Here is a 27,584-nt window from a genome sequence, read left to right as displayed (position 1 = left end):
TTGCCTATGATTCCTTGCGCCACAACACAGCCGATTATCCCCAATTTTACCTTCTGTTCGGCCAAAAACCAGCACTGCCCCTTGACACAACCCTCCCTGTTCACGCGGCACCGACCAGTGAATATGCACTTGACGACATCGCCCGCTGGGCCCACGCAAGGGAAATTGCCCGTGACCACCTTCTGAAATCCCAAGAGAGTCAAAGGCGTTTGTATGACCGGCGACACCGAGACATGCACTTCCCGCCTGGTTCTATGGTGCTTCTATGGTCTCCATGGCGTCAGGTCGGCCTCTCAGTAAAACTGCTGTCTCGTTACACACGCCCATTCCGAGTGCTTCGTGCCGTGACTCCCGTCACCTACGAGATTGCCCCTGACGCCCCATCTGCATCCCAGTCCAGTGATATCGTGCATGTTACACAACTGAAGTAGTATCACCCTCCCACTGATGACATTTAGACGCTCCAGGACGTCGTTTCTGCCGCCGGGGTATTATGCTACACGCGTCTGGTACTGTATTTGATTGTTTGAACGAGACGCGTGGGCGCCATCACTCGAGAAAAGAGGAGGAAGAACGAACTGGGCTCGACACGGTGAATCTAACCGGTCAGCATTGCAACTGCTGTTGTAAATATAACCTGTAAATAGTTGCTCATCTTACTGACTCGTCCTTCATGTAACAGTATTCTTGGTTGCAGTACAAATGCGATATACTAATGCTTGTGCAGTGGCTTAGAATTGACTGTGCTATAATGACCTGGTTTCTACTAAACTTACGCAGTTATTAATGAAAGTTTTTGAAATACATATATTTTATCATAAAGCCTTTGCAAAAATCAGACACTAGGAACAATATGGTTTGGCTACAGCTGAGCAGTGCCTGCATTGTCCCTACTATTTAAATTCTTGCAACTACATTATACCTTCTCAAGGTTGCCCTCTGGCATTGCTAATCTGGAAATTAATGTGGTCATAGTGAAGAGAAGCACAGTAGCATAACGTGTAACCCACACCTAAAAAAAATTTGCCTCCCTAATTACAAAACCCGCAAGAAGAAATTGAAAGAAATCCACACGTACAATTGTAAAAAATAACCGTGTATGTTATTAAGATCTCTCTAAGAGAATCCAGCACAATGGTGAGCACTAAGCAAAGTTCTGGAAACAATCTTATTTTCTACATTCAGTCATCAGTGTTTTCATGAACACTCCCTGTTGAAGCACCTGCCAAGGTGGCTCAGTGGTTCTGGCATTCTGCAGCTGAGCATGAGGCCATAGATTTGATCCTCTATCGTGGTGAGCACTTTGGAAGGAATGGTACTCTGTTTCCCTGGGAGTTCATGCGTATGAAAGTGTAGTGTAGCTTGGCGTAACAAGTCTGGTATGAAGTGGTACTTGATACCCTTGTACCAGGCCACCAAGGCATTCAAGCATCCAGTTCGAGGAAATAAAGTCTGTGCAAAACGTTGCTTACCTTGCTCAGTAGTGGATGTGCGTGGGTGGCACAGGAGGTCTTTGGCCACTTGAGAGAAGTGCAAGAACAGCTCCCCTCGGCCCAGGAGAAAGGCATCTCTCAGGAGCCGCAGCTGGGACAATAGACAGCCCTCCTCCACAAAGAGCTGCCACAGGTGCTGTCAGCAGCAAGTCACACAAATACTGGTCAGACAATGGCCTCGATGAAATTTCTTATGGTTTAATGTATACATGCTTTTCTTGGTTCTCATGCAGTTAACAGTACTTGTCATCACCCTTACAGCACTGCCGTGCAGTTGATGCTAAAACGCCTCTGACGAACTTGATTGACATTCTGGCAACTTCTGCTTCTTCAGCAACAAAAGAAACAAATAAAAGAAAGAAGAAGAAGAAATGGCAGACTTAAGCGAGTTCTTCGTTTTTGAACTCATTTACTGCAAAAGTAGCTGCCTCTCGTAAGGGACAGCACCATCTTCTAAAAAAAAACTTCACCATCGCAATGCACACAGTGTCATGTCCACTTGCTACAGTATTGCCTGTTGTGGCCTCCAAAATGTATTTATTTTATTTATTATTTATTTCAACATACTGTCAACCCTTTGACAGGGTTATTACAGAAGTGGGGTACAGAAAGAAACAGTAATAATAGTCATTGTCAGGGTAGGTATGCTAAACAAGCACAAATAAGAAGGAAAAATATACATACAACAGTAAGTATGAATACGAGTATTGACAAGCATGCTAATAGAAAAAAAACAACTAATCATATAAAGAGTACAAATAAATGACATCAGGTTGATGAGTACGTATTAAGCGAGTTATGTAACATCTCAAGGAAATCATCAATTCTTTGCTGTTCGACTATAAGCCGGTCAATGGTATTCCATTCCCGAATGGATCTAGGGAGAAAAGAATAATAGAATGTATTGTTGTTGCACGCACATTCTTGTAGTGTGAGATCATGTGTGTGACGTAGTTGCCTTGTTTGTTTAGTTTCAACGTATGTTGTGTGGTCTATCTTAAAATAGTTGTGCAGTAGCATATATAAGAACTTCAGGCAGTGGATTTTAGCACGACTTTGGAGTGAGGGCAAACCTGCGCTGCGTAGCAATTCTGTCGGGGAATCAAAGCGTCGATAGCGGTTAAAAATAAATCTAATCGCTTTGCGCTGCACATTTTCAAGCATGCCGATACTGCTACTTGTGAAAGGGAACCAGATTATATTGGCGTATTCTAGAATCGGTCGGAAAAGTGTGGTGTACACTAAAAGCTTAGTGTCACGGTCAGCGTACCGCAGCGTCCGCTTAAGGAAAAACAATTTTTTCATAGCTTTCACGGTTATAGCTTCCGTGTGAGCTGCCCAGCTGAGATCAGAAGTTATTATTACACCAAGATATTTGTACTGGGTTACATTTTGGAGTGCGACATTATTAAAACCATAAGAGAATGCTAAGCTTGTTTTCTTTTTTGTTATTGTCATTGCAACTGTTTTGTCTGTATTAATGACCATTTGCCAGTTAGAGCACCAACTTACTACTTCATTCAGGGCAATGTTCAGCTCATTTTGGTCACTGTAGCTTTTGACCTCTTTATACAGTACACAGTCGTCTGCGAATAGCCTAATATTTGTGTTAATGTTGATTGCCAGGTCATTTATAAACAACAAAAATAATATTGGTGCCAAGACAGATCTCTGGGGCACACCGGATGTGACATTTAATGTGTCAGAAACGTGCTCATTGCATTGCACAAATTGTTGATGGCCGGACAAATAGCTTGACATCCATCGAGTCATTGGCCCATCCCCAAGTTTGCGGACCAGCTGGATAACTAGCTTTTCATGGGAAACCCGATCAAACGCCTTTGAGAAATCCATAAAAATTATGTCAATTTGGGAGTGTTTGTTAATGCCTTGGGCCAAGTCGTGCATTATCTCGACGAGTTGAGTAACGGTCGATAGGCCTCTCCGGAATCCGTGCTGGTTGGGGTGTAGCAGATCATTGTCTTCGACAAACTTTGTGATGAATTTGAGGATAATATGCTCGAGTATTTTACAGCTGGTACACATCAAGGAAATGGGCCTGTAGTTTGATTGGATCGTCTTGTCGCCGGATTTATGCACTGGGATTATTTTTGCGACTTTTCATTTAGAAGGAATCTGTGAATCCTGGATAGATTTTGTGAATATTAAGCATAGATACTTACTAACTGGTTCTGCATACTGTTTGAGAAAAGCGTTCGGTATCCCGTCTGGGCCACAGCTTTTTGTCATCAAGGTTTAATAGCAGACACAGTATACCACTGTCGGTTATTTCTGGGGTTTCTAGTAATTTATTTTTGGTAGATGGGATAATCTGGGAATGTTGCACTAGTCCATTATCGATTGTAAAAATCGACTGGAAGTAGCGATTGAATTGATCCGCCTTATCTTTTGTTTCTATTGAAGGAGAAGCCTTTCTATCGCTATGTTTACCATTTACGTAACACCAAAATTTTGCTGGTGACGTTTTCATGAACTTGGATAGAGTGGTACCATAGTAGTGCATTTTGGAAATGCGTATCTTGCTTTTCAATGTTTTAGATAGCGTGGAAATCTGAGCGGTGATATTAGCGGCTAAACCAGACCTCCTACCTTTCCTCAGCCTACTAATTTTACGTTTAACATGAATTATTTCGCGGGTGATCCATGGATTATATTTTCTTGTAAGTTTGTGCTCTAGTGGGACAAAGACCGTGGGGAACAGCAGGAAGCCTATCTACAGAATAAACAGGAACGGGTTTGAAGGCTGCATCTTTGTGATGCTGCCGTGCCCACTCATCAGCAAAATAACGTGCAGTCATCAGAGTTGCAAGGTGCACAACGCCCCACACAAGCTTTTGAACAAATTTTTCATGACAGCTTAGTGGTTAGTGCATCTGTTTCCTAGACGCTTGCATGGACGGGAGTTTGAGCCCAAATAGTGGCGATGGTGAGCAAAGCATTGGTTTTCTTTGCCCTGTGCTGCAAGCGAAGCTGCAAGCCCTGTGCTGCAAGCAAGCGACGAGAAAGTACAGGACATACAGGACACAGCAAACCCAGCTTCAAGAACTTTACTGCCATCACAGAAAAAATAGAACCAGGTATTATACCACGTGACGAGACACAGAATCACTGTAAGATGAGATGAGAAGCAAAGGCAAAAGATGTCAAGTGAGCAGCGGAGAATCACATAAATCACCCAAAATGTTTACAGCAGCAAGTGTGACATTTTCAGATTGTTTTAAACAACTTTGGTGAAGTATGTGGTGTGTGTCATAGGTTGCATGATGTCTCATTGTCAAATACTTGTTGCCAGATATTCGTCAAACGTTGTCACTATGACACCTTGGTACTGGTGCATGGACTTGGCTAACGCACACTTACTCAGGCTATCAGTGTGAAGAAAAGTGAAATTTCTTTAAAGGCAGACTTATTGCTTCAGCTGGTGCCCATGCTTTTTGGCAATGTTGTTTTGAGGTACATACTAATGCTACCAAGGCTACGGTCATGTCAGGAGGCCCATAACTGATTTCAGCTTACTTCTTTGTGAGGAATAAAAGGTTGCCAGCTGCCAGAAAATTGGGACAGGTCGCATCACCTTTAAGTAACAGAATTAGAAAAAAATAAAAATAAAGGCTGATCGAGAAGAGAATAGTTGGGTTAGGTGGCAAGTGATGAGCAAAAGGTGTGGTCCACTGCCCCCTATTTCAAAAGGTCACTTTTGGTACACTTAGACTGACCAGAGTTATGCAGCATGCACGCTTCATTTGATGTACATTTAATGAAAAACCCTCCACATTTTTGAAATTCTTGAATGAGGAGTGTCCTCAACAATCCCTCAACGCTTCATGCCTCGTGTCAAATTTAACACTCGTATTTTCGCTTTCTCTAGGCACTCTAGCCATTAGGCTCGCCATGCAGTATTGTATTTTCTAGCAGCCTTCTACACATGTACATACATGCAGTAATGAAAAACTGCTGATATTACATGGTGTTGGCTGAGTTGCATGGTGTCAAGTTTCACATTCACAGTCAAGTTTCACATTCAGCAATTGTGCTCCAATGGAGCCTGAAAAAGGTGTGTATTGGTAGTTTCGAATGTAGGAGAACACAATGTAGCTGGCCAAATCTTGTGGTACCACAATATCTGTGGTACTGTTGAACGATCCTATTAATGTGTTTCAAGGCAGTTAGATATTCCTGAATTCTAAAATGAATGGATGGTGCTTACCGCAGCTGCAGCTGAGCGAACGTCCTTCACAAAGGCTTCCAGGTGAAACAAATCAATCTCTGGAGCTTCGCTGATTTTCTGCAGGCGATCCAAGAACTCTGTCTCTTGCTCTGCCGTGTAGATTGGCCGCTCTACACAGACAACGAGCTTATGACCTAATGCAGTTGTACCTCGTCATAACAAACTCTTATACAAATAAAAAATAACAGAGGGGTGCCAATAGTTGAAATTTTCAACATTTTCAATCTAACAGTTTTACTATTCGATAGGTTATTCAATTCATTATTCATTATGTGAAACTGTCAAATATTCTTTTCTGTTTGAATACGAAGAATAACACTTATTGGAGCCTCGGTGAACGGATGTTCAGTTGAGAACTGCATTACATGTATGTATGAAATAATGTAAATAAGCCTCTTGTTTAACTAAATGGACACCATGCAAACTTCATATTTCATTTCATCTACAAATGAGAAAATATTCTGAAAAATGCCTTTGTTACATTCAATATTCAGTATAAGTGTACATGCCAATATTTGCAAATAAACAAACAAAAAATAATATATATACTACTAAAAATAATTCCATTCTGGGCCTATGAAAAAGTAGCATTAGCATGATGTATCCTATAGGGGCACAGTGGAAGAATAGACAAGTGTCTCGGCAACATTGCCTGTAGGAGAACATATGGTTGAGAACATTTCTTATCATTTGCTTGTGGTGTCAGGCGTTGCATTCACATATTTTGTTCACTATTTTACCATAACTACCCTTATAATGAACGAAGTTACTTATTCGGTGGCACTACTCGCTGCTGCTGTTTCTGTATTATTGCTGCTCACCCTATTGGCGGAGGAAAACTGAAGATGCAGCTAGAAATCACCTACTGAACCTTCTGTTGCATTTTGATTTGCAGGGCAGTCACCCACATCGTACAATGTCTTAATTGGTACTTTCCAGAAAGTTTTCCTGACATCTGTACATGTCAAGCTGCCCTTGCGCAGTGTGTCAATAGAGAATAGCTGCACTCGCCTTGATTATGCGTCTGCATGCAGGTAGTGAAAGTGAGTACTGTGTGGTCAAAGCAGTAGGTGAAAATTTCTGTTCAAATGTGCAAGAAACCACGAATTATCTAATTTGTGAGTACAGCTCAGCAAAGTAGCCTTTTGTCCACCTTTTAACTCGTTGCTCTGCTCACAAAGCTCACAAAGTCTAGCTATTGCAAGTATCATGCAAGCATTGATCTGTCACGTTGGGAAATGCCGGTAGTTGTGTGATCACAGAAATGGAAAGAGTAACAATTTTGCATTCAAGATGAACAGCGCTTATCACCTTGGTCGCTTGAACACAATATTTTTATGCTTCCACTTTATTTGAACTTTTTCCAACCTTTATACATGCTTGTCGAGATCACGCCATAGAGCTCCATGCTTTCATGCTAGAAAATTATGCCTGCTATCCTGTTGCTCCCTTAGCAAGAGAGGCGGAAAATACGGGCAAGGAAGGAGCCCGTTCCCAGGCCTTGTTGAGATAGCTGTCTATTTTTACTCCAGGAACAGGGACCTGCAAAGGGTCTCCTGTCGGTTTTGATGGTCTTTTTAGTTATTTTTCGTTATGGTAGTACTAAATACTCATTGAAATAAAGCAAGACCAACCAACTTTTAGATAGACTGTGATATCTGATAATTAGTTATATTCATGTTCACTATATCAAGGTGTAACTGTAACATTCATAAATGGTACAAAAATTTCCTGGTGGCAGTTCTAATAGTAAGGCAAGTTTATGGCACAAATGAACAACAAGTGTGTATACCTTTTACTGCAGCTTCTGTTACTTAAACTTTGTGGGGATGCGCGACTCTCACGCATCCCCTGATATGCTGTTTTCCCGCACGGCTCGCGTGGCCTGGCGCCCGCGGCGGTCGGAGTGGTACAAGCGCGGTGCGAGAGATGGCGCGAGTGTTGCGCTGCTAACGCCGCCGACAGGCGAGGTTACTTGGGCGCCGAAAGGAAGGCGCTTGGGCTCTTTGGGTTCGGGAAGCGAGCAAGACGGACGTGCCGCCCGCGCGTGCGCCGACCATGCTTCTGCGAAACCGTCTCGCGTGGCCGCCTTGGACACCGTTCGCGTGACAGTACGCGCGAGCGACCAGGCGTTGGGATCCAGCATGGGGCGAACATATTCGCTCACAATGCGGTCGCGGTAAGTCGGACTTCTAGATTTGTCGCGCGCCCATCGGCATGTTTTGGGGATAGCAACTCGGCTAGCAGGCATTGATCTATGAAAGGTGCAATAAATGCCCTTGTGACTGTTTGCACTACTGTGTTGTCATTCCTTTGTCCCCAAGAGTACGGAGGAGAACCCCCGTATCTCCCACAACTTGATAAAAAAATTAATGAGAAGAAAGGGGGTTAACCGAGGGGCCTGATTTTTATGAATCGCATCATGAGAAGCCAACAAACAAAGACATCATGTGTGCGATGCATCGCACGTGTGATGCGGAGACGTGGGGTCGTTCTCCACCTGCGGCAAGTTGTTTTTTCATACCCTTTCATTGCCATTAATTTATCATTTCTTTAATTCAATTAGTAAGTACATCAGGGTATCTACCAAGTTGACATTTCCAAATTCCCTGAGTTTTCCAGGTTTTCCCTGAGTGCCCTTGCAAATTTCCCTGAGTGATGCAGAACTATGTTTTATGTCAAGACGGGCTGAAACCATATCGCCCGATGCTGTCACTCTCTAGTAAGCTATAGAAAAAAATTTTAAAAATATACGACTTAATCTAATTTGAATACTAAGGAGTAGTGTTCATGTTATTCAAAAAGAGAATAGAAGGGGGGGGGGGGGTTAGTAAAATGCACAGCAAATAAAATGTCTTCAAAAAAAAATTGCAAATGGAGTCGGACATTCTCAAATACGAATAAAAAGTAGATTGATATAGAAGCAAGTATTCTCGAATATGAGCTATTTCTATCAACTGATAGCAAGTTCAGTGGTATTAGGCCCGAACTCTGTCACAATTGAGATTCTCTCTCAACAGCTCGTAAGTCAACCTCAGCTGTCCTGACATACTCTCAGCCCGCGCACGACTCTTAGTGTTGTGTTTCGCTGCTTTAACGAGTTTATTTTGGTTTGGATGAGAGACACTAGCAGCTCGGCATTAGCCAAAACTTAATTTTTTGAGCGCTGGCTTCTTCAAAACGGCGGCAGCAAGCTTCCTTTCCTGTTTATTCCTCAATGTGTAGGTCATTTCTGTTCTTGTTTTCCTTCCGCCACTCGTTCGCCCCAAAGACCATTTGAAGTATGTTGGTCAGTTGCACAGTCTACGGCCGATTTTTCGAACTCCCAGGGGCCGCGAAAACGTCCGAAAAATCAGCCAGTTAGAAAAAAAAAAAAAATGCGTGTCATTTAGTGCCTTTAGGGGCTCAAACCGCCACAGGCACGTTCGAAAACGCTCTGAAGGCCTGTCGGTACACATATTAGGCATATCGGTGCTCGTACTGTGACAGGAAATACCGGGTGCACGCGTGTATAATTAAGGAATACATACTGTGTTCCGTGGCAATAGCCCCTTCCCACGCTTGTTATGCTTCACTGCAATACTTTTGGGTATGCTTCACCAAGTAACACTTCTGTACAGAGGCGAAGCTGACTTTCGGGAACCGGCATTATGCAACGCACCATGTTTTCCAAGCTTCTAAGCCAATCGCGAGGACCACAAAGGCGGAGTCCGTGCCATTGCTGACAGCAGCTAATTCTTTCAATAAAAAACTCGGCATCCAACGGCAAGAAGCTTCATATCGAATATAGAAGTAGCTAGGCCTAGCGTTGCCGCAGTGGCGGCAACGGCTGCCAGCGGATCTGCGTGCGAGAGTGCCGGTTCGAGGTGGCGAAGTAACCAAAATGGCAGTGGTGGTGCCTTCGATTATTGCCGTTTCGGACCTGCGGTCACGGCAAAATGACCGGAAAATCGGACGGCGAAGAGTTCTTGCGTCGGAAATGTCACATGTTCTGATACGTTGACTCTATGGGGTACTTGGCGGTGCCGCGAAGCCGTCCAAATTATCGGGAATCCGGAAAATTGGTCGTTGACTGTACACTGGCAACTCTTCCAGCCGACGACAGAGCGTCAAAAACGATTCATTACGATTCCTGTCTGCTACTCGAGCCAGCATTACCGCGACTTTCGACCCTTTCAATAAAATTGGCGCTAATTTTCCCTGATAGAGGCCCAAATTCCCTGAGTTTTCCCTGACTTTTTCCAGACCACTCAAAATCCCTGAGAATTCCCGGTTTTCCCGGTTTTCCCGGTTGGTAGACACCCTGGTACATGTAATTTCCCCTATGTTGCCCTTGGTGTCTTTGTTTGTTGGCTTCTCATGATATGATAAAAAATAAATGGCACAAAACATACGCGGACGGAGAAACGCATACAACAGGATGGGTGCCGTACATGTTTCTGCGTTTATGTCTGTTTCGTGCCATTTATTTTTCTTGAAGTATGACATAGCAAATAGCTCAAACCAAGATCCTGCCTGTTATTCATTCTCTGTTGCTGCAGGGTTTAGCTTTTGTTGCTAATGGCTACTCTTCCAAATTTCTGCTAATGAAGAGCATTGAAAGTCATCCACCAGGAGAAAAAGAAAAGCAAGATTAATTACCCCCCCCCCCAAAAAAAAAAAAAATAGAACTCTGAGAGCATTTAATATCTCAACACTGCCATATGTGTGACTTCGTGCTACAGTTATAGTTGCTATGGTTCTCAATGACAAAAGAAAAACCGACAACTCTTATCCATACTTTATAGGGTCTGTAAGTACACAGCAAGTTTAATGCAACCAGCTATTGGAAATAGTGCAACTGCCTGAGTTATTTTGACCAGCTTGTTTTTCACATCAGAGATTTGAGCACAACTTCTACAATCATGCTACTTGGCAATAAATAATGCATTGAGACAATCAATACGGGAAACCCACCCATCATCATCATCAGCATCATCATATTTATGCCCACTGCAGGACGAAGGGCTTTCCGGGCGATATTCAATTATATTTTATTGGCAGCTGATCTCATTATAGGCCTGAGAATTTCCTGGTTTCATCACACTATCGAAATCACTGCTGTTCTGAGCGGCGCTTCCCTTCTTTTGGCACCCATTCCATAACTTTATTAAATCAGTAGCATATTCATGCTACACATTACATGGCCCATAAACTCACCCATAGACTGCCCAAAGACTCGTACAGCTGAGCCAGCAAAAAGCACTTTTCTGGCAAAAGAACCTGACAGCTGGTCAGGCAGCAGTTTGGGTTCCAAGCCAAAGTCATCCATTGACTCTAAAGGAACCTGCAATATAAGAAAACACAAAACTTGCATGTACGAATGCTATCAGACCAGTGTTCATATAACAGCAATGTGTTGTAATGACAAATTTGTTATTATAAATACAAGCCGCACCCAATACAGTATTACCCATCTAGACACAAGCTGAACCTGACACTACATATATAAATACAAACTGCCGCTACCTTTAAATAAAGCCCATTTTGAATGATTGCTCAAAAATATTGCACGCATTAGCTGTCCTTTTCTCTTAAACAAAACGTACCTATCTTCCTTGCTACACCTTAGCAAGCTTACACAATGACTTGACAGAGAAGATGCATTGAAGTGTTGCAATTATGCAGCACTCATAAGGTTTTAAATTTCTGCACAGAATATCAGCACCTCTCACACTGGAAAACTGTCAATTTGTTATTGTCATGACCAGATTTAGTTTAGCATTGCCCTTCTACAAAATGGCAATGTTCAGAGCTCAAATAAAAAGCATACATAAGGAACTGAATGAGCGGCCTGTTCCCTGCTTATGCCACTACACAGTGATGAGACAACATATAACGAACTATACATTCCAAATTTAGCACAGGCAACAGAACCAGTCCAAATAACAACAATTACCATGGGCTGTGACACACAAGACATTGCAAAACTCAAGTGCAACTTCAACCTAGCCATTCGCTTAGTGTAGTGCTACGGAGTATCTGGCTGCTAGTAGTCTAACCATTTCTGACTCATATTTAGCATGTGAGAGTGGGTGGTTGGTCAATGCTTCATGCATTAACCCTGCACAGTATTCTATGTAGCCGTCTCTACAGATGTGCTGCTGACGTGTAGTCCAGCCAGTTTAGGATGTGGAACAATTTTTGGAGCAGGAAAAATGTTGTTCTGGAGCAGTTTAGGAGCAGCCACACCAGCATTTTGGAGCAGTTTCAGAGCAGAAAAATTTGTCTTTCTGGAACACTTGGAGTAGTACAGCAGTAATCTGTAACCGTTTGGCGAAGCTTATTACTGTGCCATCAGAAGTGCTGCTCAACAGTGAAACAAGACACGACAACAGTGACGCAAGACACAACAGCTATCAATTAAGCTTGCCTTCCCCCAGACGGTATACCATGCACGGTATGTTGCAAACATTTTCATTTGGATAGGCATGCAAGGAACTTAACTTTGTAGGCTAAATTTGGTAGGCTAAAAAGTACAAAGATATGCGCCTGGGCACAAGACAGACATAAAATTACAAATGAGCTAGAACAATTTGCTCCGTCAGGCACAAGACAGAAAGGGATGGCAAATGTCTTATGTACATTCAAAATGACAGATGTGCTTTAATATGCATTACCGCTCTAGACAGAATGCGTATTACGTCAGATAACAATGCTAGAAGCTCAACAAGAGACTATGCTTCTATGAACGGTGCTAAGATGAGATGCTTCCATATGGTGTGTCGTACAGATGGTGATGGTGGTGGAGAACAATCTTTGTACCATCCCGTACATCTGCTTTCGTTGCGAGGCGGTTTGTCGGCTTCTCATATGTTGTGTGGCCTCTGCGAATATATGCGAATAGATGCGAGTCGATTCGGCATAAAACCGTAACTTCTGTCGCCGATACTCGATCAACCTTTCGAAGCACTACCAATTCGGCCCAACGGCCGAGGCAGTGTGCCGTGGAGAAAAGTGGCTGTTGGTCGATGTGACCAGCAAGCTTTCCACATGCCGTCACGGAAAGCTTGCCGCTAATATGTTCGTATGAACGGCTAACTGGTGATTGGTTCTGAGATCACGCATACGTGTTTTTGACAACCATCGAAGCTGGCAACTACTGCAATTGCACATAGAAGTTTCCAGAGTGACAGAAAGTTCTGAACTGCATGTGCAAACGCATGAATCTGCATGCATGGACATGCATACGCGATACAATCTGCGTGCCTTCCAGTGGCTAATCGGTCCTATATCTTCGCACATAGGCGCTGCTTTTATCACTGTTTCCTTTGTCGGCATCGAGTTGTGAGGAGCACACATGCCCATCTTCCCCCGCGTCATCGCGGGTGCGTCGAGAGCCGGCATAGACAAGGGAGAGGTGCACTATGCCCTCTCCCACTTCTCCCTCGCTCTCGTAACACACGCGCATGCTTCCTCCCCGACTCACAGGACGGTAGCTGACGGGCGAGGAAGACATTCCCCTCGCAGAGTTAAAAAGGTACAAAACAGCACCACCGGGGGAGACCCGCTCTCTCTGACGCCGGACCCGTAACCTGCCGGACTGGAGTACCTGCCGCAGCCCATGAGTGACCTCGTTTGCCTGACTATCCCAGGCAACGAAGCCAGCCTATTATTACTTATTACAGAGAGGACGTCCTTCTTCCAGTGTTCTTTATTGCTGGTAGCAATAAACGTTGTTACAGTTGACGCTGCTGGTTGCCCTATTCATTCAAACCCGACATAGCCGTGATTCCCGCGCTATGGGTTGGGGAGTACCACGGAGCGACTGTGTGGGGCTAGATCCGGAGCTCGCCTTCAGCCCTAGCCACACACAGAGTGGAACCCCCACAGGGTATAGGAACTGTTTCGATTGGAGATGATGACCAGTATGACCCTTGTACGAAGACAGGCGTGCCCCACAATCAGATAGTGGTTGTGCCACATAGAAACTTCAGAATTAAATTTTTTTTTGTCAGAAAACCAACTGAGCGCCGTGGTAAGGCTGCATTCGATGCATCGACCTCAGCCAAGTATTAAATAATCGAGTCACAAACTGAATTATATGAATGTTCAAAAATTGATTCGAATAGTTGAGTACAGTAGTTGCATAACTGTATTGAAAAAATTGCATCGCCGTGAAAACATGAAAATGCCGCACTTTTGCACAGATGGCACATGAGTGAGCGCAGCCAGGAATAGGCAAGTTGAATTGTACCAAAATGGCCCAAATGGCACAGTTAGACCACCCCTGCATTAAGCGTGAGATCAGTGGAATAACACTTGGTCTTGCGGGGAGATATGTAAAGGGCAGGATACATGTTACAACAAACCTCTAAAAGACTGCGGCTGGTGTTGCGTTGCGTCCGCGACACGTCGGTGGCCAACTTCTCTACAACAAAAAATTCTTGGTGTGGGTCATGTAGAATACCATACAACACCCAGGAGGAAATCTGCTGGCACAGCACTCCATAGCCAGCCTGCAAGAGCCTGCACAAATGGCAGGGAGGTGGAAACAAAAATCATTTAGATGTACACTTAGACCACTTTCTTGTACTGTACCTCGTGTTCCTGTTATGAGATAAACTGATACTACGTATTGCATATTACACAATATTATGACAGAGAATAGAACTTGGTAGGTCGTGATTTACCTCAATATGCTCAATCCCATGCAGTATCCATTTACATTAAAAAATGTCTTGCCCGAGAACTAGAGTAGGCTTCAGCAATCTGGTTGTTGCATCAGGCCTATATTATAAACCACTCAACACTGTGCTGCATGCTTTGTTATCAATGTTATCGTTATCAGTCCCTTGCTTACAGTATTGTAGTAATGCAGCACTCATTTGTCTACTTCACAAAACAATCTACAGTCACCATTCATCCCACACTGCTGCTTATCTGACAACATAGCTTTTCATTCCGCCTGGACAGTAACTTTTGCTTTCAATGGTCGGTAAATCAAACACAAGTGCTTAGTGACTCAGCTTTTCCTGGTGCCATTAAACATTGGAAAGGCCTTCCAAACTGTATCACTAACTCATGTGAACTATCTTGGCAATAAAAAAATATTTACTGCATTCTTGTCATAATGCACTTTGTACACTATTAAATATAATATTGATACAATTAGATTGACCTATTTTTCCTATATATATATATATATATATATATATATATATATATATATATATATATATATATATATATATACACACACACGCACACACACACATACATACATACATACAGGGTGTCCCAGCTAACTTGGAGCAAGATTTTGAAAAAACCTTTCCTTTGCATTCTTCAGAACAGAAATCGTGTGGATGTTGTTAGCATTTATCTAAACCTGCAGTACCATTTCCTTGCGCGTCTTCTTTGAGTAATTAGCCGAGATAAATTAATAAATTTTTTAATATAGCTTGAAACGTTCAGGCGTCAATAGGTAAGTTGTGGAGCTCCACAAATATTGCCCAACCCAGGCACTTCCAATGAGATAGACTTAGCATGGCCGTTTTTATTCAGGAAAAACAAAAGCCCGCGGAGTTTTATAAATACCACGTGACAGTGCGCTCTGTCCGCCCGAATATGCCACGATTATAGCGCTCTCAACCGTGCTTCGTAAAAAACATCGCTCGCTTCGGGCCTTTCGTGCTGCGCACGACAGAGCTTCACGTTGTGCTTGGTTCTGAGATAAACGCCAGTGGGTTCGGGTGGCAGTTGAAATACATCGCAGCTCCCATTTCTGCGGCAATAATTGCACTCTCACGCTAGCAGAATGCATGCAGAGGAAAATTGACAAGCTCATGAGTTCGAATTTGGGAGCAAGACCCCAACAAGCAAGCATGCATTATAACAAGCTTGATAACATCATGTGAATTACGCTGGTTGTCACAAAAGGAAGAATTGTAAACTGACATGGAAGGTTGCTTTTTAGCTTCCTGTCCATTCCTTGTCGGCAGAGAATTTGCAATTTCATATTACTTACATGCCTTTTCCACGTCGTACAAAAGTTTCACACAGATGGCTCTTTTCATGGATAACGGTTGTACAGATTTATCTGCTGTGATGTCTGTCTAAAGAATGTGTTCAAACAGGTCGCCCTCTGCTATAATGCAGTATTGCCACCTTTTCAGCATGTCCGATGTAGCTTTATTGATGGTGCAAGACAGTATCTCGTTGCAGGCCTCAGCAATCTCTGCCTTTAGCGCTTCTGGTGTAGTTGTAGGTTTGCGGTACACTCGGTCTTTCACATGTCCCCACAAGAAGAAGTCAAGAAGTGTCAAGTCCGGTGACCTTGCAGGCCGTGCCACTGGTCCATGCCGCCCGACCCACTGGCGTTTGAAGGCTTTGTCAAGCCAGGCTCGGGCAAGGCTGCTGCTGTGAGTTGGTGCACCATCGTGCTGATACCAAGTTCGCTTTAAAATTGCAAGAGGAAGATCACAGCGAAAATCTTCGACTGGGCCTTCCAAGATGTCGTTCATGTACCGCTGAGCAGTGAGCATGTGGTCAAAAAATATGAGGCCAATTATTCTTCCATCAAAGATACCGCACCACACACTGAATGACCATTGGTACTGGTTTCTGGTCTGCGCTACCCAATGCGGGTTCGTATCGCTCCAGTAATGCGCATTATGGATGTTGACTTGAGAATTTCTGGAGAAGGTTGCCTCATCTGTCCGGAGCACTTTGTCAACAAAATCCGGTATTTCGGCACTGTTCACAAGGATCCAATTTGAGAAATCAAGCTGCCATTGAAAGTCTCTTTCTTGCAGCTTTTGATGCAGTTGGAGGTGATAGGGATGCATTTCAGCCTTCCTAAGAACTCTTGACACTGAAGACTTGGAAATGCCGACCTCACCACTCACATCACGCATGTTGGAATGAGGGTTTGCAGTCATGAAAGCCAAAATGTCTCTTTCAGCCTCTTCACTGATGGTCCTCTTTCTGTGCCACATCTTCTTGAAACTACCTGTTTCTTTCAGCATCAAGTAACTCTTTATAAATGTGTTCACGCTAGGTCTTCCCCCCCATTGCCAATTTCGGTATACCTTGGCAGCTTTCCTCTTGTCACCCCGTGCTGCTCCCAAGGGTAAGACCATGTTCGCCTTCTGCTCGCTTGAGTATGGCATGCTTTAGGCACTGCAAACAAATTCTTTGAAACGGTTGCGCGGCACGACAGTAATAGACAGTCGAGCTCACATGCATCTAGCCGCTGGCACAGCTTGGAAGAAAAGCGGCGTTGTAACAAATGATGCTCTCTCTCGCACAGGTTCCAGATGTATGATGCATGTGTTGTGCATATTTTTTCTATTTCGTATCGTCTTGAACGCTAGAAAAGAAAATTGCTCTTCTCGTCATATTGGAATAAATGGCTGATGACGGCGCGTTCTTCGGCGACAGGCACGAGCGGCTGCTGACGAAGCGCTTTTTCGGAGCACCGTCGCCAGCTGCTGCCGGTAATTTTAGAGCCGAGCAAAGGTTGAAGCTCTTTCTCGTAAGTGAAGGGAAGGCACGGCGCTGGCGATGTTTTTACAAATCATTGATGAGAATGCTGTAATCGCGGTGCATTTGGGTGCACAAAGCGTGCTGTCACATGGTATTTTTTAAACTGTGCGGGCTTTCGTTTTTCCCGAATAAAAATGGCCACGCTAAGTCCATCTCGTTGGAAGTACCTGGGTTTGGAAATATTTGTGAAGCTCCACAACTTTCCTATTGACACCTGAACATTTCAAGCTATATTTAAAAAGTTAATATACCTCAGCTAATTACTCAAAAAAAGACGAGCAATAAAAATGGTACTGTATGTTTAGATAAACGCAAACAACATCCATGCGAATTCTGTTCTGAAGAACGCATAGGTTTTTTTCAAAATCTTGGTCCAAGTTAGCTGGGACACCCTGTATATACATGTGTGTGTGTGTATATATATAGCTTATTACTGTTGCAAAACTTAACATTTATATCCTGTACAGTTGGTGTTAATTTCTTATATTGTGTACTCATTCCTTTTCACTGATTTCACATGCTATGAGTGCTGCTATATTTGAGATTTCCTGTTATAATTATTTAGATGTGCAACTGACTGTTTTGCATGTTCATTAACTCTCCCCCCCAGTCAAGCAGTGTTCTAACTTGCGGAATCTGTTAGGTTATCTGTACGTATAAATAAGCATATAACTCAAAACTGCACTTTAAACATATTTGGGTGGGCACTAGGGGGGTATACGTTGGAATTTCGAAGACAAATGCGCACACCCAACGTCATCACACTGTAGGTTGACATTCACTAATGGCACACTTGACTGAAAATCAGAGCTCACAGAAAGAATGTTTTAAGTACTTCAACATTGTAGTAGTGTGTTTTTGTAATATAGTATGTTTTTGTAGTCTCTGAATGGCTTTTGCATATTCCCAATAGCAGACTTTTTAGCTAAATTTCAGTGTTCACTTGACGGTCAGTATTGCATAAAATGGACAAGCTTTTACTGCCAATGCTACTTACTACAATTAAGTTAAGCTGTATGTGGAAAGTTGAAGGCCTTCATTTACTTTTAGCAGTTCACAAAAGTTCTGAGCAACAACGACAGTCACTGACAATATGTTTGTTCCAAAAATAAACAAACATATTGTCACTGAATTTCTCCATTGAAACTACAGCAAAATTAGCCTTTGTGAAGATGCAGTAACAGCTGTTACGTCTCAATGCCACCAAGGGTGTTAATTGAATGTTTGCCATGTTGCAAACCACTGCACCTCCTATCCAGTCATCACCGCTTCGTGGACAATGATTAAAAGCGCTCAACCCATCATTACCTAGAAACAGCAGAAAAGGATGAACGGGAGGGAACCATGACAATGAATTGATAGGTGCAGTTAATTAGACGAGTCAAATCACCACCCATCCCTCGGCACTTATCCAGCCATCAAGACAGCATTTAAATTGGCTGTTGCAGGGTTTCACAAAAGGCCCTCAGCCCACTCTTCACCTGGCAGACTGAGTGAAGAATTCGGGGGGGGGGGGGGGGGGGGGCAACAACGAATGAACTAGGTGTCGCCGGATGATTGCTTTCCACATATTCCAAACCAGTTTCTTCGAGGCGGAGTTACTGTGGGTTATGGTGAGTATGGGCGGGGTATCGCAATGGAGTGTCGACAATGGTGATTTGCTGCTGGACAGTCTTGAGATTCCCTAGTTGACTCTCCTAGGGAAGACGAGGGGATTAAAAGCAGAAACTTTTCGAGAGTGAGGACAGAGGGTACTGATGTGAACTGAGACGTTTAACTTGCTTCTGAATGGAGTGGGCTTCTGAACTGGGGCCATGTAACTAAGGTAATAAACCTTTTTTCCTTCATTTTCCACAACCTGACGTAGTAGTCGATGGACTTAGTGGATTCCATGCCCTGAACACCACCCTAGCAGCAACACAGGCAGTAGTACCGGAAATGTCTTGTGGTGATTATTCTTAAGATGGCACACCATATTGCAAAAGTACCTCTGTGCAAGACTTCATTGACATTTTCATGTGACCACAATTTGTTTCTGACAGTGACATAAATGAGGAACAGAGCAGGGACAACCCAATTAATCGAAGTGAACTTCATTGGCAAGCCTCTATACAACGAAATTCACAATGTTAAAAAGTTTGCATCATGCTCCTGCATCGATCTGACTGAAGACTGCCATTGAGTGTATCCATTAAGAATGACTGTAACTCAAGAAAAGATAAGTGGAAACCAGCACACTTTACTATAGAGAAGTGAACTTGCAGGAGGAGGACATGCACTAGGGGCTGCCTCTAATTTAGGTCTCGAGCACCTCCACCTTGCGGTGCTGGGACTGACAGACAGCACTCCTACAACAAGAACTACACACAATGACAGTCTGACAACATAAGCTGCTCAACCTGTGACCTGAGTGGCACCTAAATTTTTCGAAAATTTCTTTGAGAATTGCCACCAAGGTTAGGATGCAAAAGTTTAAAAGGCATGAAGCTGCTGCTGTTTCAAAGGTGTGTGTAGTCGACCTTGAGTGCCAGCTACAGTAAACTAACAATCCACAAGTGGGGGGAACAACTGTTGCTTTCTAAGTTCGTTTAACAAATCACTAAGCGCATCGAGGATGAATACATAAAGAGAAAGCAACATGATGCAGCACCAAACTAACTGAGCCTTTATCCTGATACATATCTAATTAAACAGAGACAATGATAATAAAACATAGTACAGTAAAGCAATAAAAAGATCACAAAGTAAGAACAGATGGCCTCCTCAAGTTTCTCTCTTCTTGCTATGCACTTTTTTGTTTTTCTGTCTTTTTTTGTGAAAAACATTATGTTCCATTGCACTAGGTTTGACAGTGTGAAAAACCAGCATGTAAAACCTTGCCATTATGTTAACTATCACTTGACGGCAGATTTCGTGCTCTGGCTCACAGTGAGCGAAAAAATGCAATAAAAATTCTAATCTCCTAAAAAGGGTGTTCAAAATGTGCAGACTTACAGCGACATGCTTTTCTTAGCAATGGGGAGCGCTGTAGTGGAAGCCTTGTGCAGAGACTGAAGGATACTGCAGCCATGCACCTTACCGGATTCAATCTCGGCTACCAGGTCACGCAACTTCAGAAACAGCAAGTGGTACTGTGTACAGAAAAAGTGCACGCAGCATTGTCAGGTACCATGGTCAGTAAAGCAAACAAAGTTGAAAGTCAGGTATTGGCCATAGTAAAATCTTTACAGCTGCCAGCTAACAGATGGGGACCGCAATAAATTGACAACATTCAGCGACAACATAAAAAATTCAGACCAGGTTCCATCTATAAAACTGTGCCGCACCTGCCGTCTGTGCCTTCATAACTCAAAACAGAGCTCCCATGAGGTGCTGATTAGGGGTGTTCGAACAGCTAAATTTTCAATTCAAATCGAATACCGAATATTTGTTTTCACTTGTAAACAAAGTGAAATATAAATGTTCGATTATATAAATAATATCATATAATAGTATAAATGTTCCGTTATATAAATACAAACACTTTGTTATAACCATGTTCCATCAAGATGAAACACAGGAACCTCCATCACCAGAGGCCCATAGAGTGCTCTGTTCGTTACAGCACACATCATCTTAAAAGAATGTAAACATGGTGACAGTGTCCAGATAATAATTTGTTTTGCCTAAATTAAGAAAACAAATTTGTAAGCAGCCTAAAGGGAAGACCATCCTTACTGAATCACTGGCAATTATTATCATGTGTTTGCTGAGCAACTGGTGCCTCTGTGGAGCAACCATGGTTTTGCTGCAGCAACATAATTCAGAGCAATCACCAGTTGCACCTGTCTTTCTTAAGAATGCTCTGTAGACTCCAATAAGTGTTGTTATCTCTTACATTTGAACAAAAACAAATATTCAATAACTTTGAATGGCGAATTCTCAAACTGAATATGAATGAAATAGCAAAGGCTATTCCATTTACATTCAAAATTTCGAATATTCACGCTCCCTTAATGCGGATGCTGAAAGAAGCTCATCTCGGCTGAGACGTCATGGACATAAACGAGTGTAATTGGCTGGCATATCTATATAAATTCTCTTTGAGTTTGACAGTGGTGTATTTGCTGCTGCATTCTTAGGTTGCCACTGACTAAAGTTGCCAACAATGTAGGAGGGAAACACTAAAGTAAAAAAAATATGTATATAAGGAGAAAGGGACTGATAGATGTTAACTGACATAGCTTTACCAAAACCCAAAATAGCATATAAAAAAAGAAGAAAATAAAGAAAGTTGTATATCTGTTATATCAGCACAACAGAAACTGACTCGGCATTAAGTGTGGCATGATAGAAGAGGGAACAGGAAACTTGTGAATGTCATTAAATGTCTTACAAGATTAAACGCAGTGTAAGTGCCCTAAAAAAATTGCAAGGGTAGGTACTACCACCGTTCCGTCGAAAGTTCTAGCATTGGTGAACACTTCAGCAATGCTAGCTCCGGGCCATGTGGCATATCTCATATTCTACATTTTCCAGCACTTCACACTGCTTCTGGGTAAGGAGGACTTTCATCCTTGCCATCCACAACTTTGGAATCTCAATAGCCTAGACAGCCAAACCACACTGCAATGCAGCAACACTGATTATGCATGCAGTGGTCTAAGAACCAATTGCTAAAATCACAAAATATACATGAATGTCCAGCACATGTGCACATGATCCTGTTGGGAAGCACATTGCATTGCACTGGTACATAACAGTGCCTCTTACTTAAGCACCTGTTCACAAAAAGGTAGTGCCACCTCATGGGTGTAAATGACATGGCAGTGGAAGGTGTGAGGAAAAGGATAGAAAGTTGGACGAGTTGGTACGGTAACATAATCTTGGATGGTGGTGCGAAGTGACACAGACAGAGACTAGAAGCAGACAGGACGAGCTGTCTGCTTCTAGTCTCTGTCTGTGTCACTTCGCGCTACAATCCAAGATTAGGGGTGAGGAAGCACTGCACTATTGAAAAAATAATAATAAATAAATAAAACCAAGAAGTGCCACATCCCCTTTATCATTTCTTCTCCTGCTTGTCTACTCACTACTGTTTTACTTCGATCTGCACTTCTGCTTCCACTCTTGTGACAACAGTGCTACCTCAGAAGTTATATGAAATACCAACCAGGTGCTGCTGAAATTTGGTCTTACAGAGACTTCGTAGATGGCGTTGAGTGCAGACTTATCAGTGCTGCTTGCATGCTTAAGTTCTTGTATGGTGTTGTTTCATCTTTCACTATACATCTGGAGTTGGACACAGGCCTGCAGACAGGAGGACTTCTCCAGCCTTCATTAAAGACATCTCTATCTTACTTTATGATTGCAGTATGTTTGCAGTATGTTTTTGTAGTCTCTGAATGGCTTTTGCATATTCCCAATAGCAGACTTTTTAGCTAAATTTCAGTGTTCACTTGACGGTCAGTATTGCATAAAATGGACAAGCTTGTGTTGTTTCATCTTTCACTATACATCTGGAGTTGGACACAGGCCTGCAGACAGGAGGACTTCTCCAGCCTTCATTAAAGACATCTCTATCTTACTTTATGATTGCAACCTTCAGATCATCTGGTGTGGTTCAAGCCATTCCTTGTACCATTCTTTAAGCTCACCTGACCTTCCACCAAGTGATTTGATGGCTTTCTTTTTCTCACACTAAGACTCCCTTTCCACAGCTGCATATTCTAAAGGGAAACTAAAGATGCAAATGATTTCTTCTTTATCAGTAAATTACCCTCCTAAAATATCAAAAGCACCACTCTTACCATGATGAAATGCTTGGCAATCCAGGAAAAGCTCAATAACAAAAAAGTGGTGGTGATGCCTCCTTGAAATTCCCACAGCAGCTTGCTGCCACGTCACGGTTTTAGACAGTGGCTTCTAAGGCTCAGTTAATTATTTAGTGGTAAAGATAGACTACATTGTGTTCTAAAGGAGCCAAAGATTGAACAAGGTGAGTTTTGGGAACTTTTGTAGAACCAACGCGGCCTAAATACGAAAAGATACTTAGAAATCTGTGACATCACAGTGACGTACCAGCATTGAGTGCAAAATTAAAAAACCGGAACTTTGAGCTTCATTTTCTCCTCTAATAATCAATCTATTATTTTGAAATTAATGAGAACAGAGTTGTCAAGGAGCACCTTATTGATCTAAACTGATTTAGTGTTTTGCTTTAGTGTCCTTTTAAGGTGTTCTGATTAGATGGAGTGTAGAGACCTAAATTTATTGAAAGGTATAGGATGGGTTTGGAGTTTGGACACTGCATTCCTGCATTATACAGATATAGATTACATTAAAAAGAAAAAGAAAATAGCAAGCCACAAGCAGGCTCCAGTGCACAGCTTAATAGTAATGCAGAGAATCAACATCTATTAGAAAATACTGACATTCTGGCCAAGACATTATCTACTGTAAGAAGAGCCTGCTTACAGAGTTTGGATATCCCACATTTTCTAGCATAAGAAACTAACTTTATACCTTTTCAAGAGCCTCTTGAAATCGCATCAGAGAGATCTGGTGTCCCTCGAGAACGTCTTTCTCAAGAAGAAATAGTTCCTCCGAGTATTGATGCAGGACTTTTTGCAGCCCTGAGCACATTGCGTGCAGGTAGAAGCCACGTCTGAGTGGCGTCTCACCTTCCTGACTATCTGTAATTGACAAAAGGAGTACCCATTATTCAAGTTACTGCTTAGACATAAACAAAACTGTTTCCTCTACAATCAGACATAATAATAATAATAATAATGATGGTGATTTACATCCAAAGCCGTACTTAAGCTATGAGACACATCACAGTGTAAGATCTGAAGTTCCCTAACATGCACCAAAATGCTCAAACGTACGTTTGCATTTCAACCCCATCATAATATTGTGTCCGCTAGAGCCAGCACTTGACCCCGAAACTTTTTAATCAGCAGAGCAACACCATACCAACCGAGCCATATCGCTATACATGACAGCTTGTCTCGCTATGCTATGAGTTATAAATTAAGAGAAACAAAGAGCTGTGTTGTGCACATCGCACTGTCTCGCAGCTGACATGTGCAACCAGTGTGCTAGTGCTCCACACTGGACGCTCAATAGAAGGCGCAAGTCTGGTGGTTAACTATCTACATCCCGTACGAAAAATATGACTATACTTTACTGCCACTATGCGTTATAATCAACGCAGAGCAGCGAGTAGGTGACAACTGTCCTCGTACGAGAACTGGGGCAATATTTTCTTTTGAGATAACCCCTGCAAATCTCATGCTAGTTCATATTATTTTATAAAAAGACGATTACCGCTAGCCATGAGACCGCGATATGTTGAGATGAAGGTTCGCAAGTACTTGACATGGTAGCCTAAAGCACAAAGCTTATCCAGAATCGCTGTCTCGGATGGGTGCAAAAAAGGAAGTCCTTTGGTGACCTGAAAGAAATTGCACACTAATTAGTGGGACATTTAGTATATTGTAAGGCGATCGCCCGGCACGGTCATTTCACGAGGAATACCTGAGCTCATTTATACGCACTACAGAGCTAATATTGTTTTATGCATAAACCGAGTCAATAAATATATATATATATATATACATCATCCTCGACTTTTTACAGCCGTTCTTGCTCATCGATATTTTGATGCTGCATGATGTGAAGAAATTGAAACTTGCGATCAGTGCTCAGTTCGATCGTTCCGCAAGAAGTATCACTTCACTGAAAAGCTGCTCTGTGTCGGCGCTGAGACAGTTTGTATAACACGCGCCAAGACTCAACGAGATAATTCTGTCAGTGCAGATGTCGTTACCCTCAAGCTCCAACTCATCGTGTCTATTTCAACTATCGTGAATGGTCCTTAGAAAGTGTAAAAATAAGATTTTGCATACAATCATAAACTAAATGGCAAGCTACTCTGATAAAATTACCGAAAAAGTGCCTTCTCTTTCCACAAAAATGCTTCCTGGGTATCCATTCAAAGCAAAAAGCAGTTCGTGAAGCATCTTGGTTTTTTCTGAAACAGATGTTACTTGAACTTGAATTATCAACAACTCAATTTCAGCTTCACAGCTTCAGGGAGGCGAAAACGCGTACATGATTGCCGCCATAACGAATTAATGTTGCTATGGTTACGTCGCTTCCATCGTTTCGAACGCCTAATAGCACCGCGCATAATCAGTTAAAAAAGGTTGCTTATTATTGTTCAGGTGCTATAAGAACAATTTTTTGCACTATATATAGTTTATTTTTTAGAACAAGCAGACTTAATGCGATGGTGATGCCTGTCTGCCTGTGAGATGCCTGCCGCGTCGCTAGTTTTCCCATTGGAGCGGAGGTTCCCGTAGTTCAGGGTAGTCGCGGAGAGACGGCGCTCGCAGCCGACTCTACTTCCTGTTGCGGAGGAAGTGACGATTACTAGGCTTGCGCGCGTTCGACCAATGGCTTGACGAGAGACCGCGGGTCCAGCCTCCGGAACCGCGAAAGAAGCCGCTAAAGCAAGCGGCGGTGGCGCGTGGATGTAGGCATTTTTGTAGGAAACTCTATGAATGCTATGAATGCAGGGGCTTTAGCTAAAGGCTTAGCTAAAACATGCGCTAAAATCTCGGAGGTAGGGCCACGTGATTTAGGTTTGTAGCGGTCACCGCAGCTAGCGCTCGCAGCCGACTCGGGTGGATAGGAGGAAAGAGGCGAGGGGCAGGAACCAGCTTCTCGGCTCACGCGGCAGGCATCTATAGTAAAGGAGGCATGCTGTGGCGCTGGCGAGTTTCGGTTCTGACGATCGTTTGCGAGAACTTTCGTGTACAACCTTAGGGAAGTTAGAAACTGCGATTTCTCGTGCCAGTGCTAGAAACGTGCGCACAGCGAAGTTATCGTCGGGATGTACAGGCTTTGTTCAACTATGTGGCTCAAATTACGCAACTTTAAAGCGTAGGCGCATCACACGTTCACTGCAGACATGCTGCAGACCGTCCAGCGGCATAAAAATAAGTGGTTCTTTATCGTACGATATCTCCGTTGCTGTCAGCCTCCTCTCCGAGCTCGTCGGCACGAAGCCCGCGCAAGCTTCTTGCAAGCATGTGTTCTTTAAAAGATGAATCTGGGAAGTATGTATACGTAACACAAATGTATGTGAACGTCATCGAGCTGCGCCTCGGAACCGGCAATTAACGTGCGCTGCAGGTAATAATCAATTTCGATCATTTTCGTTTTGTTTCGGGCAATGATACTTCGGAATAATGATAATGCTTTACGGCATGTTACCTCGTGATGACGATTTCATTAGACTCGCTTTCATGAAAGCAATTCCACGAATTCGTCGCGACCCTGAATAATATAGCCTCGAAGGCGGCTTCTCCGCGCGGCGCGCGACACATTTTCGCTGACACCTTTTTCGCACGCGATGCGACAGGTGCGCCCCTTGTCTCTTGCACGCACCTGGCGCGCTCTCAAGCTGCGCTCAGTGTTGGCTCAGTCGCCTAGGTCAGGGTCAGGCTTCTGCGTCGTGCGGGAAAGCTGAATGCTGCAAGCACTTAATTCGAACTCACAGCGACCGGCACGCTGTTGTTTGTCGAAATGTTTTATATATATGTTACAATGTGATACTGAAATGAGAACTACGAGAGGTGTACTATAGTTGCCGCTAGAAACTGCGTTAGCGACTAAACAGAGGTACGAATACGACTTAATTGTTCATCGTGGTTTGACGGGCGGAGCGGACCACGTACGAATTGCTCTCTGGACATGCGTCACATTACTGTGAAACAGCATACGTGCTCTTAGCTTTGTTATGGTGCATGCTTCGTGCTTACTGTATCAGCTTAGAGGACTTCCTCACTGAACTCTATTCGTACGTATGTCATTCGTATGTTAAAATCACATATAATTTATTGAAAGGTATCCGTCGGCGTTCTCATTTGGAATCTCTTATGAAAGCTGTACCGTGGACATCTAGCTACCAGTTAGATTCATTTGCACCGTCCCCCATTCCCCTCTTCATTACACCGAGTTGTACTCCTATTTGCGGACCTTCGCCAGTCTGCCATGCAGAGGTTAGTTTTTTCCGCACAGCTTTATCGCCTAGTGGCTGAGCTCCGGCACAAAAAGGCAAAATAAATAAATAAAAAGGTGAAGTGGGATGTTGGGAGATATCATGTCCTATTTATGTTTAGGTGCGTTTACCTAAGCACAGAGCAGCTTAAGTTGCAATATCCACTGCTTCTCTTACCGAGTAGGAATTTTCATTCTACTGAAATTGCCCTTTCCTTATATACTTTTTTCAATTACATATGTGTAGCTATTTTTACAGACAA

At 43.0% G+C, this 27,584-nt stretch overlaps 2 protein-coding genes across 4 annotated transcripts in view; one reads left to right on the top strand and one right to left on the bottom strand.

Annotated features, from left to right (window-relative positions):
• The window catches only part of LOC126542443 (gamma-tubulin complex component 4-like), a 52,943-nt gene extending 27,533 nt beyond the window's left edge, over positions 1 to 25,410 (bottom strand). The window contains exons 1-8 of the mRNA XM_050189514.3: positions 25,203 to 25,410; positions 24,583 to 24,709; positions 23,776 to 23,945; positions 20,266 to 20,402; positions 14,094 to 14,250; positions 10,942 to 11,068; positions 5,722 to 5,852; positions 1,473 to 1,629 (exon numbers count right to left, since the gene is read on the bottom strand). Of these exons, the coding sequence (XP_050045471.2) occupies positions 1,473 to 1,629; positions 5,722 to 5,852; positions 10,942 to 11,068; positions 14,094 to 14,250; positions 20,266 to 20,402; positions 23,776 to 23,945; positions 24,583 to 24,709; positions 25,203 to 25,277 (1,081 nt within the window). The 5' untranslated portion in view covers positions 25,278 to 25,410. The remainder of the gene's footprint in view (positions 1 to 1,472; positions 1,630 to 5,721; positions 5,853 to 10,941; positions 11,069 to 14,093; positions 14,251 to 20,265; positions 20,403 to 23,775; positions 23,946 to 24,582; positions 24,710 to 25,202) is intronic.
• Positions 25,411 to 26,004: 594 nt separating this feature from the next.
• Positions 26,005 to 27,584, top strand: part of LOC126542452 (tetratricopeptide repeat protein 37) — an 88,742-nt gene continuing 87,162 nt past the window's right edge. The window contains exon 1 of one of the 3 annotated variants that reach the window (XM_055077257.2): positions 26,005 to 26,454. The gene's annotated coding sequence lies outside the window, so the exon portion shown is untranslated. The remainder of the gene's footprint in view (positions 26,455 to 27,584) is intronic. The other 2 variants (XM_072286380.1, XM_055077254.2) reach the window with 2 other exon arrangements.

The sequence above is a fragment of the Dermacentor andersoni genome, chromosome 2 (assembly GCF_023375885.2).
Source record: "Dermacentor andersoni chromosome 2, qqDerAnde1_hic_scaffold, whole genome shotgun sequence".
Lineage (NCBI taxonomy): Eukaryota > Metazoa > Arthropoda > Arachnida > Ixodida > Ixodidae > Dermacentor > Dermacentor andersoni.
This window is presented reverse-complemented; position numbering and strand designations above follow the sequence as displayed.